The 20064-nt window shown below is 38.2% G+C and overlaps 1 protein-coding gene across 2 annotated transcripts in view; it reads left to right on the forward strand.

Annotated features, from left to right (window-relative positions):
- The window catches only part of LOC126334677 (uncharacterized), a 108081-nt gene extending 88824 nt beyond the window's left edge, over positions 1-19257 (forward strand). The window contains exons 4-5 of one of the 2 annotated variants that reach the window (XM_049997150.1): positions 12006-12290; positions 17830-19212. In XM_049997150.1, the coding sequence (XP_049853107.1) occupies positions 12006-12290; positions 17830-18055 (511 nt within the window). In that variant the 3' untranslated portion in view covers positions 18056-19212. Of the gene's footprint in view, positions 1-12005; positions 12291-17829 lie in introns of both variants that reach the window. The other variant, XM_049997149.1, reaches the window with a different exon arrangement.
- The last annotated feature ends 807 nt before the right edge of the window (positions 19258-20064 follow it).

Here is a 20064-nt window from a genome sequence, read left to right on the forward strand (position 1 = left end):
TTCAACTTCATTTTTATTGCGTAATCTTTCTATATATTCCTTTCACTTTTCAACTTTTCCTTCTGTACATCATACTTGCTTGTTATCTGAGAACTTGATATTCATACAACTGCTTCACTTTTCTACAGTGTCTCTTTAATTTTCCTATAGATGTCATCTATCTTTCCCATAGTTATTCTTGCTTCTACAGCCTTGGTTATGTCTTTTTAACTATTCCTGCTAACCTATTTTGCAGATTCTGTCAGTCTGTATTCCCTTTCACCTACTTCATTTGCTGCAGTCTTGTACTTTTTCCTTTTGTCAATTAAATGCTGTGTTTCTTATATTATCTACAGATGAACACAAGGCCTTGTTCTTTTCGCTATTTGATCCTTTGCTGCCTACACTATTTGATCCTTTAAAGCTACCTATTCACCATCTATTGTGTTTGTTTTCTTTGTTTCAGCCAGTTGTTGTTAATGCTCCCTCTGAAACTCTTGACAACCATCACCTCCTTCAATTTAGCCAGGTCCCATATCTTTTAATTTACTACATTTTTGCAGTCTCATAGTTAAAGTCTCGAATCTGCCTATCCAATTAAGGGTTCTAACATTCCACATTGCAACACATAGAATGACTGTTTGTTTTTCCTTAAAATGCTATCTTCCTTAGTATACCTGGCCATTTGTCTAAATTGGGGGAGGGGGAACTATTTTACTTCCAGGATGTTTTACCCAAAACAATGCCATCACCATGTAATGATACAGTAAAGTGGAAGGCCCTCAGGGATAAAAAATTCTTTTGCTTTCAGGCATTCACAATACCAGCACAGCAAGGCCATGTTGGCTAATGTTACAAAGACAAATCAGTCACAAGCACCCTTCGTACATGGTTGTACCTACTGTATGGCTATGTATATAGAGCAACCCCTCCTTGGCATGGTTGAAGGGGGCTATTGTCCGTGAGGGGCTGTTACTGTTAATGGTGTATGTTAATGATCTAATGGATAATGGAAAATGTTGTTGTTGAGATACAAGATGACTTAGACAAAATTGGTAGTTGGTGTAATAAATGGCAGTTTGCTCTAAATGTACAAAAATGTAAGTTAATGCAGATGAGTAGGAAACGCAGTCCCATAATGTTCAAATAAAGCATCTGTAGTGTGTTGCTTGACACAGCCACATTGATTAAATGTGTGTGTTTAATGTTACAAAATGTCATGAGATGGAATGTGTACATAAGGACAGTAGTAGGGAAGCCAAATAGTTGACTTCATTTTATTGAGATGATTTTAGGGAAGTGGAGATAGTCACCAGGTTGGATTACAGAAAGACACTGAAGCAATTCAGAGGTGCGCTGTAGATTTGTTACTGGTTGGTTCGATCAGCATACTACGAGCATTAAGCAGATACTTCATGGACTCAAATCCTGGAGGGAAGACAACATTTTCATGAAACTCTGTTGAGAAAATTTATAGAATCAGCATTTGAAGATGACTGCAGAACTATTCTGCTGCATCAAACATTCATTTTTGCATAAGTACCACAAAGATAAGAGAAACTAAGGCTTATATGGAGGCATTTAGATAGTTATTGGAACAGGAGAAGAAATGACTAGTAGTGGTACAAGCTACCCTCAGACATGCACCATGGGGTGGCTTGTAGATGTAGATGTAAACGGTTTCCCCTGAAAAAGACTGCTGCTCCCTTCCCCTCTTCCAAAACCACATGTTTGTGTGGCCTCTCCACAGACATCTTTCCGATGTGGTTGCACCCATGGTATAGCTTTCTGTATACCGGCATACAGGTCACTCCACCTTGACATGGTTCAAGGGAGCTATTGCTTATGGAGAGCTGTTACTGTTAATGCTATTAATGATATATATTAATGATCTAATGGATAATGGAAGCTCTTTGAAATTATTCACAGATATTGCTATTGTTTGTGGGTAGGTTGCAATGCCAGAAGACTGTAGCAAACTGCAGGAAGGCAAAGCAGATGATCAAAATCTGATGAGGGGACTGAGAGTTGAAACTGAGTGTAAATAAATCTAACATTTGCACTAAATTGACTATTGTTTGATTACAGTATTGATGACAGTTCACTGGAAATAGTAACTACTGTAAAATACCTAGGAGTCACCATCCAACATGACCTAAACTGGACTGACTGTATAAAACAAACTATAGGAAAAGCATATGTCAAACTGAGATTCATCAAGAGACATGTAGGTAACTCTTCAAGGAGTTAGGAATTTTAACTGTGCCATCACAATACATATATTCACCAATGAAATTTGTCAATCTTTCATAATTTGAGAAGAACAGTGAAGTCCATATTTATAAAACTAGAAGGAAAAATGACTTTTAGTACACATTAATAGAGCTATCAGTGGTCCGCCAGAAAGAAGTTCAATATGCAGCAACAAAAATCTTTAATCATTTACCAAATAACATAAAATATCTGACAGGTAGCAAAGCAGATTTAGATCTAACCTAAAATCATTTCTCCTGGACAATTCCTTCTATTCTGTGGATGAATTTCGGTTTAAAAACTGGTTGCCTGTAAAAAGTGTGTGTTCATTAATGTTAACACTAATCATGTACATACATTCTGTAAACTGACTCATTCCACATCATTCCAATAAAAGATTCATTCAAATTATATATGGAACTTCCTTGAGTAGCACTAAAACAAACAAACAAACAAACACTGTCCTAACAGTCCTTGAAGGCCCAAGATATGTGGCACATCAGCTGGAAGAGTATCTCCAATATAGTTTCATTGATACTGTTGCAGTCAGATATCTTATCTATGGGATCTGGAGGAAGTTCAACAGTGTCAGTGGTCTCATTCACTTCACACTCAATATCAGAAGACTTTAAATGAGAGAAAGTGCTTCATAGTGACCCTTTGTGCCTGGGGAGTTCTAAAACATAGTGTTATATTAGGTGGAACCAGCCAGGAGCCCCAAACGGGGATCAAAATTCAGAGACCTCATGAGAAAATAAAATAAACCTTGGAAATAAACAATCAATAAGCATTTTCTAAAACAATTACAGAAAATGACGGTACACAGGTACTGACAGTTAAGTACAAAACAATATAATTTATGCACTTTTTAAAATGTTCAACACTTGTAATGCTGAGAAACTTTACTTATTCACGCAAATACACCTGTACTGTTCGCTTATTTAACATCATCTGCCTAACAATCAGTGCACAAGCTTCACAGAGGTCTAGACAACAATTCAAGGTAGTAATAATTGCTACCAACATAATTACAGATATAAAAATTTCTGTTAAAATGACAAATCCCCAAATGTAGATCATGGCAGTTAATGGTTAACTGCCACCTAAACAATTTGTTCAATATGAGCAACAGAGACATCAAAGAGATGCTGTACAGTGCCCGATTTACACCTGGTGGTCAAAATTCAAATTTATTTTCTTTCCCAGCATAAAATGGTTCCACCTTAACATATCTACCAAGTTTCCCTGCCATATGATAATTACAGCACACACTGTACCACCAAGAGTAGCTACACTTCAATTATAACTGCCTCTGTTTGTGTACATGTTCTTTTCTCCAGTTCACTAAAGGATTTTTCCAACAGTTAGCAAATTTTCATTCTTATTTCTCAATGCTTCTTCTCTTCAGTGAGTGAGCTCTTTTACTCCTAAATTATTTACAGTCTGCCAGAACTTTTCTTGCCATATTAATGTGAATTTAGGTGGTGGTCACAAATGTTAGCACCATTCTTGTTAGTAAATATTTTCTGCCAGTGTAATTTTGATTTTTGTAGTATATATAGGTATCAGATAGATTATATAATGGTAAGACAGAGATTTAGGAACCAGGTTTTAAATTGTAAGACATTTACAGGGGCAGATGTGGACTCTGACCACAATCTATAGGTTATGAACTGTGGATTAAAACTGAAGAAACTACAAAAAGGTGGGAATTTAAGGAGATGGGATCTGGATAAACTGACTAAACCAGAGGTTGTAGAGAGTTTCAGGGAGAGCATAAGGGAACAATTGACAGGAATGGAGGAAAAAAATACAGTAGAAGAAGAATGGGTAGCTCTGAGGGATGAAGTAGTGAAGGCAGCAGAAGATCTAGTAGGTAAAAAGACGAGGGCTAATAGAAATCCTTGGGTAACAGAAGAAATATTGAATTTAATTGCTGATGGAGAAAGTATAAAAATGCAGTAAATGAAGCAGGCAAAAAGGAATACAAACGTCTCAAAAATGAGATCGACAGGAAGTGCAAAATGGCTAAGCAGGGACGGCTAGAGGACAAATGTAAGGATGTAGAGGCTTATCTCACTAGGGGTAAGATAGATACTGCCTACAGGAAGTTTAAAGAGACCTTTGGAGAAAAGAGGACCACTTGTATGAATATTAAGAGCTCAGATGGAAACCCAGTTCTAACCAAAGAAGGGAAAGCAGAAAGGTGGAAGGAGTATATAGAGGGTCTATACAAGGGCGATGTACTTGAGGACAATATTATGGAAATGGAAGAGGATGTAGATGAAGATAAAATGGGAGATACGATACTGCGTGAAGAGTTTGACAGAGCACTGAAAGACCTGAGTTGAAACAAGGCCCCTGGAGTAGACAACATTCCATTGGAACTACTGACAGCCTTGGGAGAGCCAGTCATGACAAAACTCTACCATCTGGTGAGCAAGATGTATGAGACAGGCGAAATACCCTCAGACTTCAAGAGGAATATAATAATTCCAATCCCAAAGAAAGCAGGTGTTGTCAGCTGTGAAAATTACCGAACTATCAGTTTAATAAGTCACAGCTGCAAAATTCTAACGCAAATTATTTACAGACGAATGGAAAAACTGGTAGAAGCGTACCTTGGGGAAGATCAGTTTGGATTCCGCAGAAATGTTGGAACACGTGAGGCAATACTAACCTTACGACTTATCTTAGAAGAAAGATTAAGAAAAGGCAAACCTATGTTTCTAGCATTTGTAGACTTAGAGAAAGCTTTTGACAATGTTGACTGGAATACTCTCTTTCAAATTCTGAAGGTGGCAGGGGTAAAATACAGGGAGCGAAAAGCTATTTATAATTTGTACAGAAACCAGATGGCAGTTACAAGAGTCGAGGGGCATGAAAGGGAAGCAGTGGTTGGGAAGGGAGTGAGGCAGGGTTGTAGTCTCTCCCCAATATTATTCAATCTGTATATTGAGCAAGCAGTAAAGGTAACAAAAGAAAAATTCGGAGTAGGTATTAAAATTCATGGAGAAGAAATAAAAACTTTGAGGTTCGCTGGTGACATTGTAATTCTGTCAGAGACAGCAAAGGACTTGGAAGAGCAGCTGAACGGAATGAACAGTGTCTTGAAAGGAGGATATAAGAGGAACATCAACAAAAGCAAAACGAGGATAATGGAATGTAGTCAAATTAAATCTGGTGATGCTGAGGGAATTAGATTAGGAAATGAAACACTTAAAGTAGTAAAGGAGTTTTGCTATTTAGGGAGTAAAATAACTGATGATGGTCGAAGTAGAGAGGATATAAAATGTAGACTGGCACTGGCAAGGAAAGCGTTTCTGAAGAAGAGGAATTTGTTAACATCGAGTATAGATTTAAGTGTCAGGAAGTCGTTTCTGAAAGTATTTGTATGGAGTGTAGCCATGTATGGAAGTGAAACATGGATGATAAATAGTTTGGACAAGAAGAGAATGGAAGCTTTCGAAATTTGGTGCTAGAGAAGAATGCTGAAGATTAGATGGGTACATCACATAACTAATGAGGAGGTATTGAATAGAATTGGGGAGAAGAGGAGTTTGTGGCACAACTTGACAAAAAGAAGGGACCAGTTGCTAGGACATGTTTTGAGGCATCAAGGGATCACAAATTTAGCAATGGAGGGCAGCGTGGAGGGTAAAAATCGTAGAGGGAGACCAAGAGATGACTACACTAAGCAGATTCGGAAGGATGTAGGTTGCAGTAAGTACTGGGAGATGATGAAGCTTGCACAGGACAGAGTAGCATGGAGAGCTGCATCAAACCAGTCTCAGGACTGAAGACCACAACAACAACAACATATAGTTCATAAATTCTACATTTCGTGAAATGCACAAGTAACAATGACTGGAAGAGCAAATGCTTACGATGAATTATAAAATAAATGAGGTCTTTTGTAAATAATATGTTTACATGGGGAATAAAAACTTGATCCTTTGGGCTATCTCCAATTTGCTTCAATTTTTAAGATGTTTGGTTCAATGGAGATATGTCAGAAAACTTTATCAAAGTGACCATCACTGCAAACCAGAATTCAAGCTGCTGAAATCCAGAGGTGACCACAGAGATAAATGTGTGGTGTGTTATCGTGATGCAAGAGTCATGAATTGTCTTGCTACATTTCAGGCCATTTCCTTCTCACATTTTCTCACAGGTGTTGCCACACTTCCCGATAGTACCATTCATTAACAGTTTGTCTCTGTGGCACAAATTCATCATGAACTAATCCTTTAAAGTCAAAGAAAACTATGAGCATGGTTTTGACATTTAACTTGACCTGACGAGCCTTTTATGGTCTTAGAGGACCTTTCCCAACCCATTGTCAAGATTGAACCTTGGTCTTATCACCAGCTGAGATTCTGTAAAGGAACAACTTTTTCTCATTTGTGCAATCTAAAAACTCTTTGCAGACTATGAGGCGAAGGTCTTCCTGGTCTTGACTCATGAGCCACGGTGGCAATACAATGCACTCCAAGATGCTGTGTCAGGGTTTCATGAGATGATACAACTGAAATGTTACATTTTATGCAATCTCTTGGTCTGTCAGTCTTCAATTGGCATGCACAATTTCTTTGACATTCTTGACATAAGCGCCATCGATAGATGTGAAAGGTGCAAAATTACTTATGTTCCAGAATTTTTTGAAGAGACCACATACTGCTCACCAAGGCACGCATGTCTTATGCTGTCAGTCATGAAGCGATCAAGCTGGCCACAGGTGCTCACAAGATTAGGATCATTACCAGTCTCCATAGGGTGGCTGGCAAGCTGCTATTCTTGAACCTAGTTCTGTTTGGTCCAAAATCATCAGTATTTCATCCGGTTAGTCACTAACACATGCCAATGGTATTTACAAATTGCTCTTGTGAGAGAAAGACATTTGAGATAGTTATGAAGAAACATCATCTGGTATTTCATGTGAATCAAGTTCATCTTTATCCAGGGCTAGAACTGATTACCAGTATGAATGTTTATGAGACCCAGAATTATTCTAGAGACTGGATTACAGTAGAGAAATTATTCTAGATTACAATTTTACAGCATCTTATGCCAAAAATGTGATTATATTTTGATGTACAGAGATGTACATCCACTCTGATTTACCAAGTGCATTGCTGGCCATCCATTGCATACCCAACAGAAAAACGATTTCAATACAACTATGACACTCTCTGTTGGTTCTTTGGTGTATTACAAAACTGACAGTGCTATCTATTGGTTCTTTGGTGTTCTACACTGTGATAAATATCCTTGCTTCTAAGCTGGACACACAATTTTGGATAGAACTATAAATTATGAAATCTTTTTTTTGTTATATCTTTTGATGATATAAAGCCTATGTGTTGCCACAAGCTACACTCCAGTAGCCTGTGAAAATCCCAAGAAAATTAGACCAGTAATTTTGGAGAGTGATGTGTTCAAAGAGATAGACATGGCAGTTTTACAGCTTTTTATTAGTATAGGAGTAAATAGAGTGCACTCTCATTTGCAGACCGATTGCATTTCCATAGTATTCTGTCAATGAACCAAAGTGTGCCACCGGCTTTGCCTTTGACTGAATCTACACTCCTGGAAATGGAAAAAAGAACGCATTGACACCGGTGTGTCAGACCCACCATAATTGCTCCGGACACTGTGAGAGGGCTGTACAAGCAATGATCACACGCACGGCACAGAGGACACACCAGGAACCGCCGTGGTGGCCGTCGTATGGCGTTAGCTGCGCAGCATTTGTGCACCGCCGCCGTCAGTGTCAGCCAGTTTGCCGTGGCATACGGAGCTCCATCGCAGTCTTTAACACTGGTAGCATGCCGCGACAGCGTGGACGTGAACCGTATGTGCAGTTGATGGACTTTGAGCGAGGGCGTATAGTGGGCATGCGGGAGGCCGGGTGGACGTACCGCCGAATTGCTCAACACGTGGGGCGTGAGGTCTCCACAGTACATCGATGTTGTCGCCAGTGGTCGGCGGAAGGTGCACGTGCCCGTCGACCTGGGACCGGACCGAAGCGACGCACGGATGCACGCCAGGACCGTAGGATCCTACGCAGTGCCGCAGGGGACCGCACCGCCACTTCCCAGCAAATTAGGGACACTGTTGCTCCTGGGGTATCGGCAAGGACCATTCGCAACCGTCTCCATGAAGCTAGGCTACGGTCCCGCACACCGTTAGGCCGTCTTCCGCTCACGCCCCAACATCGTGTAGCCCGCCTCCAGTGGTGTCGCGACAGGCGTGAATGGAGGGACGAATGGAGATGTGTCGTCTTCAGCGATGAGAGTCGCTTCTGCCTTGGTGCCAATGATGGTCGTATGCGTGTTTGGCACCGTGCAGGTGAGCGCCACAATCAGGACTGCATACGACCGAGGCACACAGGGCCAACACCCGGCATCATGGTGTGGGGAGCGATCTCCTGCGCTGGCCGTACACCTCTGGTGGTTGTCGAGGGGACACTGAATAGTGCACGGTACATCCAAACCGTCATCGAACCCATCGTTCTACCATTCCTAGACCGGCAAGGGAACTTGCTGTTCCAACAGGACAATGCACGTCCGCATGTATCCCGTGCCACCCAACGTGCTCTAGAAGGTGTAAGTCAACTACCCTGGCCAGCAAGATCTCCGGATCTGTCCCCCATTGAGCATGTTTGGGACTGGATGAAGCGTCGTCTCATGCGGTCTGAACGTTCAGCACGAACGCTGGTCCAACTGAGGCGCCAGGTGGAAATGGCATGGCAAGCCGTTCCACAGGACTACATCCAGCATCTTTATGATCGTCTCCATGGGAGAATAGCAACCTGCATTGCTGCGAAAGGTGGATATACACTGTACTAGTGCCGACATTGTGCATGCTCTGTTGCCTGTGTCTATGTGCCTGTGGTTCTGTCAGTGTGATCATGTGATGTATCTGACCCCAGGAATGTGTCAATAAAGTTTCCCCTTCCTGGGACAATGAATTCACGGTGTTCTTATTTCAATTTCCAGGAGTGTGTGTTCTTATTTCAATTTCCAGGAGTGTATGTTACCATTTCATTTCATATCTCTACAAATTGTTACATCCAAGTATTTGAATAAGTTGATGATTTGAACTGTGACTTATTAATATTGTAGTCATAGGATACTATTGCCCAATAATAGTGTAAAGTTCCTGTATATGTAATGGACCTGACTCAGATAGGAAGGACAAATTCATGAAATTCTCTGTGATTCTATCAAAAAGTAAATAAAATCTTCTGCACTGCTGTTAAAATACGTTTTATTAAAAAGTCACAACCAGTTTCTCATCAACGCCATATATCAATGACAGCTGAGTTCTCACAAGTTTCTTAATTTTTTTAGTCATGGCACAGAAAAGTAAATGCTACAAAGCAGTTTCCACCATTTATCATCACGAGTAAACCAAAGTGTGCTAAAAGGAGTTGTCTACTATGAAACAACTGGGAACACACCGCACCTGTAAGTGAGAGCTAACTGGATAAAGATTAGATTAGATTAATACTTGTTCCATAGATCATGAATACGACACTTCGTAATGATGTGGAACGTGTCAGGTTAATAAAAGATGTCTGTACAAGAAATTACATTACACAAAATATTGCATGACACAAATGATTAAGTTTTTATTTATTTATTTATTTTTTTTTTTTACTTAGTTTATATCTAAAAATTCAGCCAATGAGTAGAAGGAGTTGTCATCTAGAAATTCTTTTAATTTATTTTTAAATGTTGGTTGGCTATCTGTCAGGCTTTTGATGCTGTTTGGTAGGTGCCCAAAGACTTTTGTGGCAGCAAAATTTAGCCCTTTCTGTGCCAAAATCAGATTTAACCCTGCATAGTGAAGATCATCCTTTCTCCTGGTGTTATAGGTATGCACACTGCTATTACTTTTGAATTGGGTTGGATTATTATCAACAAATTTCATAAGGGAATATATATACTGTGAGGTTACTGTGAGGATCCCTAGATCCTTAAATAGATGTCTGCAGGATGACTGGCTCTATCATAAACAGTTCTGATGGGTGGGTATCACAAATTGTGCGTGCTAGGTGGAACTAGTGCTAATCTTGGACCAGACTTATGCTATTTATGACAAAAAAGTGGGATTAGCTTTACATATTAGAGTCATTATGAATTTCTTTTTTAAAAACATTTATAGTTAGAAACAGTTAAAAACATTAAAATACAGGTTACTACACCCCTGGAAAAACCTAACCACATAATACCATGAACTTTTTTGAATGCTACAGTGCACTATTTTTTAGAACCTGCAAGCAGGTAACATATCCCTAATATTTATTTTTTATTTTAAGGAAGCCAATTTTCTTAATTGAGAATGAAACTAAATAAAACCAAGTCTTATGAAAACAGAAGTCACAACAAAGACTAAAGATGTCCTGAATAGATGCAACAGTTAGGTGGGCTAATTATTATTTACCTAGACAATCAAAAGTAGATATCATTCCATAGACACTCTCAAGAAGATAAGCACTCCCCCCATATAACAAGTATATGTTACCACTGGCGTTGACTTCTTGCCCCACAAGACCATAGCATGAATGAGAAAATAAGATTTTGCCTTCTGTTTCCAAAGAGTATGACATAAGCAAACTGTTAGGTGTGCAGTGTCATACAATGCACATTGAAGAAATTTATATGTGGTTTTTTTTCTTTTCTTTCTTTCTATATATATATATATATATATATATATATATATATATATAAGCCTGATCATGTGGCTTACTTGAATAGAAAATCTGTGTATATTAATGAATGGATTCATAGAAATAAAAAGCTCTTGAGGAAAATAAGTGGCAAAACTGACAACCTGCTGAAGACAGCAGGTGCCCGATCACATCAAATCCAAGGCAGGGAGTCATTTATTACTGAATACAGTACTTCACTTCATATTGATGGCTACCTAGAGGACATGATGGGGCTTTGAATAGTGTTATTATTATTTCTTATCTCAGACGTTATGTCTGGTCAAAAGTGGAAAGTGACGCGGACCTTGATCAAGCGTGACTTCCTTGTAACTGTACAGTATATGTTATATTGCATTTAGGAACTTTTGGGTAATTGAACATGTATCAATAATTATGGATTTCTGTAGTTTTATATATAAGTTTGGATGTTGCTGTATTGCATTGATGTACTGGTGGATATTGTGTGGTATGACTCCTGTAGTTGATAGTATAATTGGTATAATGTCAACTTTATCCTGATGCCACATATCCTTGACTTCCTCAGCCAGTTGGATGTATTTTTCAATTTTTTTCTCCTGTTTTCTTTTGTATATTTGTTGTATTGTCATAAAATATTGTCTCCAGCAATAGAAAAACAACTTAAGAAACCAACAAAAATGTTCTAGCAATGAACAGAGCTAGACACCTGCCCTTTATGCACTCTTACTGGTTGAGAACAACTTAAGCAAAAGCTTGTGGATTTTAAGCTGTCTTTCATATCTGAGGGTACAAGAGCAGTTTATTTATCAAAAGGAGTTCTCAGTACCATCCCATGTCTCCATGTATTTGTGGTGTGATATCATGTACCCCCTCCCTCATCTTGACTTTCTTAGTAGAGAAGCAGAAAGTACAAGACACTTGTGCATTCTGTTGGTTGGTGTGGTACTGATAGTTTATGAACAGTTCAGCATAAAGCATAATCTTACATGTTGTTCTCACAGATATCATGGCCTGTTGACTGTTCAAGCATTTGAGAGGAATATCGCTGATAATGAACATTCCCCTTTCTTTGCAGGTACGCTAAGATGTGGTACAAGGGAGTCAGCTTCACATCAGAAAAATGTGCTCTAGTTTATCTAGTGGATTCTGGTGGTACAAGAAGTACAGCTGATAACTTCTTGCAAATGACTCAGGACTTTTCTGTGTCAGTATTTTATACAGGATCACGTTATGGGCCAAGCTGTTCACAAGAAGTAATTTCAGTTTTGCAAAATGGTCAATATTGGATGACAGATGATCTCACACAAAACTGGATTATTAATGGAATTCGAATATCTCAGACACGAGATGGTCTGGTCAGGTAAATATCATCATTACATGTAAAAGTTAATCAAAATGACATTTTTGTTGTCACTACTTAAAAAAGAAAATGATACTTCCTGGACTCAATATTTATTTTGAAATAATGGTTCTCTACAATCAGGGCTCAGCTTTCCATAACTATGTATTTTTGAATAAGTTGCTTCTGTGTATGTTGTATAGGAGAGGGATAATTCCAAATTGAAATCCAGAATTGGCACTTCCATTAAGTGCAAGTATAGTCCAACTGGAAATGAGTGGCAATTGCCTGCAGCCAACCTGACTCCGCACATCATGTATTTTTCCTTCTGTGGAACCAGTCAGCTAGGCTGAGGGGGTGGCACAAGTAGTGGGCAAACTCACCATCACCTAAAAACTGTGACCAACAACATGGATAGTGGCAGTTCTTGATCATAAGCTTGCTCTAATTGGCATAGGAGTGGGCGCCAGGGGTTGCTATTGACAGTGGGAGGGCCCATCATAGGTCCACTGGTCAATCACCACCAACTTCAAGCTGGGCAGCCCTCAGTCAGTTAGGTACTGGCCCGTCCTATTGCTGATTATTCCATTGGGTATATAGAACACTAGCACTGCTAGAAGTCATCACCATACTATTGACACCCACTGCTACAAAAATAAAAAATAAAAATAAAATAAAATGTAGATATTTCATTAAGCATTGGTACATGGAACATCCACACTATGCTGCAAGGCCTCCCGGACAGCACTGGAGGCTCACAAGAGCTACGTAAAATGGCTGCTATCAACTTAGAGCTAGTCAGACTCAATATTGCTATAGCAGCACTGCAGGAAACCAGGCTCCCAGGAGAAGGCTCAATATGGGAAAAAACTACTTTTTTCTGGAAGGGCAAAGATGTTGCTAGCCCCAGACAGCATGGAATCGGTTTTGCTGTCTGCAGTGACTTGCTGTGTTGTACCAAAAATCCAGTTGGGATCTCAGAATGCATTATGACTCTGTGTTTCACAACAAATAGTGGACCACTGATGCTGACATCTGTATATGCACCAACACTTATCTCAGCTGCAGATGCCAAGGATCAATTTTATGAACAACTCAGCTATGTGGTACAGAGAGTGCACTCTGGGGACTGTCTTAGCATTCTTGGTGATTTCAATGCTTGTATTGGTACTGATTTTGACACTTGGTCTGACTTCCTAGGCAAACATGGAGTGAGCAAGATGAATGAAAATGGTCTATGGTTGCTTGAATTCTGTGCAAAGTATCAGATGTGAGTCACCAATACATATGTTGAAGGCAAATTGAACCACAAGGTTTCCTGGATGCACCCCCACCCAAAACGTTAGCACCAATTAGGTCTTATTTTAACTAAAAGGAAAGCTCTGCATTACTTTCTTCATACACGTTCTTTCCTTAGCGCAGACTAACACACATCATGCACTAGCAGTGACAAAAGTGCGCTTCATGACTAAAAAGTTTCACTGTGCCAGAACACCTTGCAAAACAAAAATCAATCCTTGCCAAACAAGATACACTGCCACAGTAGAAGTATTTGGTGATGAAATATGAAAAGAGGTGGATCCCTGGGACCCAGCCATTCCTATTTCTGAAAACTGGCAGAAGATAAAATTGCTTCTTACTGTTACATCTGGAACTGCGTTCAGTAATCTGGAAGCAAAATCCCAGGATTGTTTCATCAAGAACTTAGATGTCCTGAAATCTCTCCTCGAGGCTAAGCGTCAGGCTGCTGGCATCTGGCAAAAAAAAAAAAAAAAAAAAAAAAAAAAAAAACAACAACAATTCTACACGCAGGGATCTAAGGAAAGCAGGGAAATAGCGGAAAGGTTGGGGAAGAAGGTCAGTGTTCACTCTGTCTGCTTGTTGGAGGCACCAATGACTCCTGCCGTCTGGGTTCGGAGGTCATCCTCTGTTCATACAGGCGGTTGGTGGAGTTGGTGAAGGTAGAAAGCCTCACTCGCGGGATGGAATCTGAGCTAACTGTTTGTAGTATTGCTCCCAGGACCGATCGCGGTCCCCTGGTTTGGAGCCCAGTGGAAGTTTTAAACCAGAGTCTCAGATGATTCTGTGGAGATCTGGGGTGCAAATTTCTTGAAAGAAAAAAAAAAACACCAAATATTCTATAAAGGGAAGAACAGTAAGTCATAAGTTAATGCAAAATGTAAGACTAGAGTAGGGAGAATCAATGGAATGTAATAGCCAACATTTGTGTTCTGAAGACTACTGGGTGAAGGTTAATTCTTGTTCACAAGAATGTATACTGAGAAGCAAATATTAATATGTGTAATGAAGGAAAGTATGTGACATTATTGGTAATGGGCCATACTTCTGTGTCTGTAGAGGCATCTTTAACCTCCAGCCTTCTATGATGCCAAGATAGTGACTATTCCAACCTTGTCGCATCCATTCCTGTAACAAATTTTCCTGTACAAATTGCTAGGAGCCAGTGAGCTCTTGTTAAGTGGCTACTAGACAGCCACAACATTGAACCAGATAAGCTAGTATACACATACGCCATGCTTGCACTAAAGGTAACAGTTCAGAGAATGAGCAACATTGATGCTTTATCATTAATTCACAAAGGAACCATAACAAAATAAAGCAAGGGATTAACTCAAAATAAGTGGGAAACTGGAATTGCACTGAAGATTTGGTTTTTCTATACAGAGTTCTGGAGGTCTAGTAATGGAAATGTGTCACAGTGTGATCCTACAGTAAAACAGATAAGTCCCTGCTATTCTGCTGAGTGCATGGTTGATGATGCTGTATTTTTTCTTTTCTTTTAACCACATATTATTGGGCAACCAGAAGAGATAAAAAATTGAATTTAACTTTCCTGGAAAAACATCAGTTTTCTTTTCAATTGTTCACATATTGTTTTTAATTCTAAGAATGAGAGACGAGGATGGTAGGCCAAATTAAACATTTAGCAAACTCAACAGGTTTTTTAAAAAAATTAACTTTAAACATAGCAGGCTAGGCCACTGTTTTGTCTGTGTCACAATACTATTTATATATTTACAGTTCAAAGAAGCATAAGACAACAGCCCCCCCCCCCCCTGCCCAAAAAAACCACCACACATTCAGACAATAAAGAACACTGTTGACATAGTTGAATTCATGAGAAACATATTAATTTGAAAACTTAAGTCCAACTGAGGTCTGAGAAAACTGCAAATCTTTGTATAAACCACTGGAGGCGGCTCAAGTATGATAACTGTAACTCAGCAACAAGTCAAGTACTAATGGGCAATAAATTAAGCAGCTGTTGTACAGGAAGAGAGTTTACAACAGGCAACCATGGCGTATTTAAGCTTCAGTGATTAGCTGACTTAACTTTCATGGATGTAACTGTGCAGGTGGTAACTCCAGCAGGAAATTCATCATCATGTATTCCAGTGGGATATCCAGGTCTCTTTCAGGCCAGAAAATATATCGTTTGTGATATACAGCACTTTTCCCAGCTAATTTTTACTTTGATGACTTTGTGTGAGGGATGTCTTGTTATAAATCTTAACATCTACATCCACCTTCTTTGCTGCTTTTCTGGCTAGTTTGGCTCTGTGTCATGTTTCAAGCAGTCCTCCTACAAGTCATATCTGTTGCTTTGATCTTAATATGTGAAACTAGTTTGTTTAGTAATATTTTAAACACAAGTAGTATCTACTTATTTTCCAATGTAATATAAACAAACAGAACAATATAGACACAAAATAAACGTTAAAAAGAAGCAACTAATTGAATCTCTATCTTTTATAATTTCTAACAAAATTAAATTTCCAATACTGCCAATGACAATTTAAAAATAGAAGGAAAAAAACTATGCAAAAACTTTCAGCTTTCTGTAATGAAACTGTTTTACAATAATGATGTATGAACACAATAACCATAATTAGTAAATCTGTTGAGCTCTTGTTGTGGTCTTTAGTTCCAAGACTAGTTTGATGCAGCTCTTCATGCTTCTCTATTCTGTGCAAGCCTCTTCAATTCTGAACAACTGCTCACTGTAGTCCTCTCTTGGTTCCTTTCAGTATTAAATTGATGATTTCTTGACATCTCAGAATATGTTCTGTTAACCAATCCAAAGTTTTAGTGGAGTTATGCTACAAATCTCATTTTTGCCCCATTACATTCAGTACCTTCTTATTAGTTATGTGATTTACCCATCTAATCATTAGCATTCTTCTGTGGGACATTTCAAAAGCTTCTACTGTCTCCTGGCCTTAACTACTTATTGTCTACATTTCATATCCATACAAGACTACAATCCAGACAAATAGCTTCAGAAAAGACTTCCTAACACTTAATTTTATATCCAATGTCAACACAACACTCTTCTTCAGAAATACGTTTCTTGCCATTACCATTCTACATTTTATATCCCATCTACTTCAGCCATCATAAGTTATTTTACTGTCAAATTATCAAAACTCATCTACTACTATTACGGCCTTATTTCTAAGTTAATTCCCTCATCATTATATGGTTTAATTTGGCTACATTCCTTTACTCTTATTTTGTTTTTGTTAATGTTCATCTAATATCCTCCATACAGGACACTGTCCCTTCCATTCAACTGCACTTCCAAGTCCTTTGCTTCCTCTGACAGAATTACAATGTCATTGGCAAACCACAAAGATTTATTTCTTCTCCCTGAACTTTAATTCTCATTCCAAATTACTACTTACTTTCCTTCACAGCTTGCTTAGTTTACAGACTGAACACACATGTAAATAAATGTAATCATAATCTTAGCAAGTTCTACATCAAGGGTTAGCTCTCACAACTGTATTTCTTTCCTGAGGAAGTGCAGGTGGACCAGTTGATAAATATTGGGAAAGGGGACAGGGTGCAGGTCATGCAAACCTCTGGTTGAGAGGAACTCATCTGTTGAGCTTTAGCCTTCTCTCATCCTCACAACAGGTAGCCTCCCCTCAACCTGGGGTCTGAGTGAACTGCACCTGTCCCCTTTCTCAGTCTTCACCAGCTGAACCTTCTTTCCTCCCTAAGAAAGGACCTCCAGTCATGAAAGCTAGGCCAGACTGAAGTTTTTTCTACTTTTAAATGTTTATATGACAGGACTTGGAATTTAACCTCCAGAAAGTAAGTACTGCCCAGCCTTCATTCTCCTTGTCAATTTAGTTTTCGTAAGTCCTTTATCATGATAATGGAAGAGGAACAACACAGAAGAGGAACAGGTGCTAGAGGGATGTAGCAATCAGTATAAACACTTATTCAGAAACAGATAAGGTGAAGGACTGAGTAGTGAGACATTTATTTCCACTTTGATTAAAATTATTTGGACACGTAAAACTTTTATTTTTATGGCAAAAAAAGGATCTTGTAGTAATTCAAAATTCTAGAGAATAAATTAAGTTTTAACTTTGCAGTTTTGTGTTTGTATTCTCTAATCCAGTTGTTTCTGTTGCCATAGATTGTTAATGCTCATATACCTCTTCTGTCTCAAACATTGCTGCTTCTTTAATACATTGTGATAATTTACTTAAATGACTTAATGTGACAAATTAACTATTTCTTCCAGAGTTGCATGTAATAACAATAAATATCAACTTCGTACTTCACCTTCTAATGGCAACGCATCATTATCAACACCTTTTGTACACTGCACTGCTTCTATGGGACAGACATCACACCTTTTTGTAAGACGTGGTGAAAGGCGCATGCATTATGATGGTTCCAGCTTTATTGTGCGCAATGCAGGACATTCAGCTGGATTTGATGAGAAGAATCAATTGAAAGTATACTGACTGATACACTGTAACAGATAGAATAGTTATATTTTTTGATGAACATATGATATTGTTGGCTGTTGAGTCAGAAGAGTAATTTTTCTGGCTTCTTTTTTGATAGAATTTAATAATCTAGTACAGGGTATCCTGGTATACAACATATAGCGTTAGAGTCAATGAAACTGCAATAATGTGTATGTTATTGTATGGCACTACAAAAATGCAACAATAAACAGTAGTGAGACACTAAGAGTATAACATATGATGAAGTGTGCATGAAGTGAAATATGTTTGCTGAGTAAAGTACATGTGGAACTATAAGCTACAGATTTACTTTACAGATGTATGTACGGAAAACTCAAATGATTGTGTTGTCATATGAAACTAAAATTAAAATATTTCAACTTTTGTTAGGTGACTTGATAGTTACCAAAAATCACATTACTGTATAAGGCAACTGTTGTTGATGTACTCTCATTAAGCAAGCAAAGTAGTAAAACCAATGTTGGGAAAAGTAATCACAGTATTCTTCATTGTAGTAAACCACAAATTCATTTTTAGCTTTTACTTATTTCTTCCAATTTATATAAATTATCAAAATGATAATTTTATTTCATTTAAAACAGTGATTTCATATGAATTGTAATTTTCAATATGTAAGCTTGCATTAATTATGTTTTGTTCCATATTATATTAGTTAAGCTGAAAATTGACATAATACTTTATTTCAAGGATTTAATTCATACTGTTATGGAAAATTACATTTTGTTTTGTATTTATGTTTCATTTGCATTTATGACTGACAAATTTAATTGAAAGCCTTGTAATCAGTAACAACTTATTTGTGAATTTACAGACTTATACTGGGAATCACAAAAATAGCTCTTAGAAATGGCTGAAAGCTTTAATTGTATTTTGTTCATTAAATTCATTATTAATGTGCTACAGCGGTGACTTCATTTTATTTGTTGTTCCTTGTTTTTGCTTTATGCACTGTCATTTAAGCAAGCCTGTAAAACCCTCATTTATATATGGTACATTCATGTTTGTACATTATGCCAAGAATTTTACATTACTTCCAGTTCCTTGTCATTCATTAGCCATGGCTGAACAGACATTGTCAGTTTTACATTAATTTTACCACATTAAAATTAATAAAAAAAGGGCAATTTAAACTGTGATACTAAAGTGAGAACAATAAAACATATATTTAAGAACTAGATTAGATTATACATTACAATAATAAGACAATCATGTAGTAAAGCAGAAGAGTTGCCGCTATTTCGGCAGCAGAGTTGCTGATGTTTTCATTGGCACCAAGTTGCAGCTTAGGTAGACACTGTTCTATCACCAGAGAAGTATTCTTCTGTACTGTACATGGGTTGCTATTTTAGTACACACAAAATTTTAGACGTAAATTGTTTTAGTGGTAATGACTTGAGTATTCTTAGGTAGAGCATTAAATAATTTTAGGGCCACCATCAGGAAGGGGTTCTGCATCTTAGTTAATCAACATCCTGGCCTGTCTATACTGTCCTTGAGTGCTGTATTGGTGAATTTCATTTCTCTTTCTGCAGGTCTCATGATATGACTTTGTGTGAACAAGGCAGCTGCAAATATATTGGTTGATAACAGTCAGAACTCCTAATCTGGAAAATATTTTCTTCCAATGGTCAGTCTTTCTGCTTGAGGTAGTGAACCTTATTGCTTTCTTTTCTAATGAAAGCGAATTCTTGCAGCCTACAGAATGGCCCCATGGTAACAGCCCATAGCTGACTGGACTGTGGAACATTACATAGTATACTGTTAACAGGTACCGGAGTGGTTAACATTTCTTAGTTTAATGTTGTTCTGCCAAGAACCAAAAGATGATTCAGTTAACTTTTTAGTTTCCTAAAGAGGTGTAGGGCCCGTGACAGTTTGGAACATACATGTTCAGAGTATCAATTAGGCTGCGTGTCAACCTCTGGGGTTTGGCATTAATTTCCATTTTTTTCATGGTAGATCAGTCCTTGGCCTCACTGAAT

The sequence above is a fragment of the Schistocerca gregaria genome, chromosome 2 (genome assembly GCF_023897955.1).
Source record: "Schistocerca gregaria isolate iqSchGreg1 chromosome 2, iqSchGreg1.2, whole genome shotgun sequence".
Classification (NCBI taxonomy): Eukaryota; Metazoa; Arthropoda; class Insecta; order Orthoptera; family Acrididae; genus Schistocerca; species Schistocerca gregaria.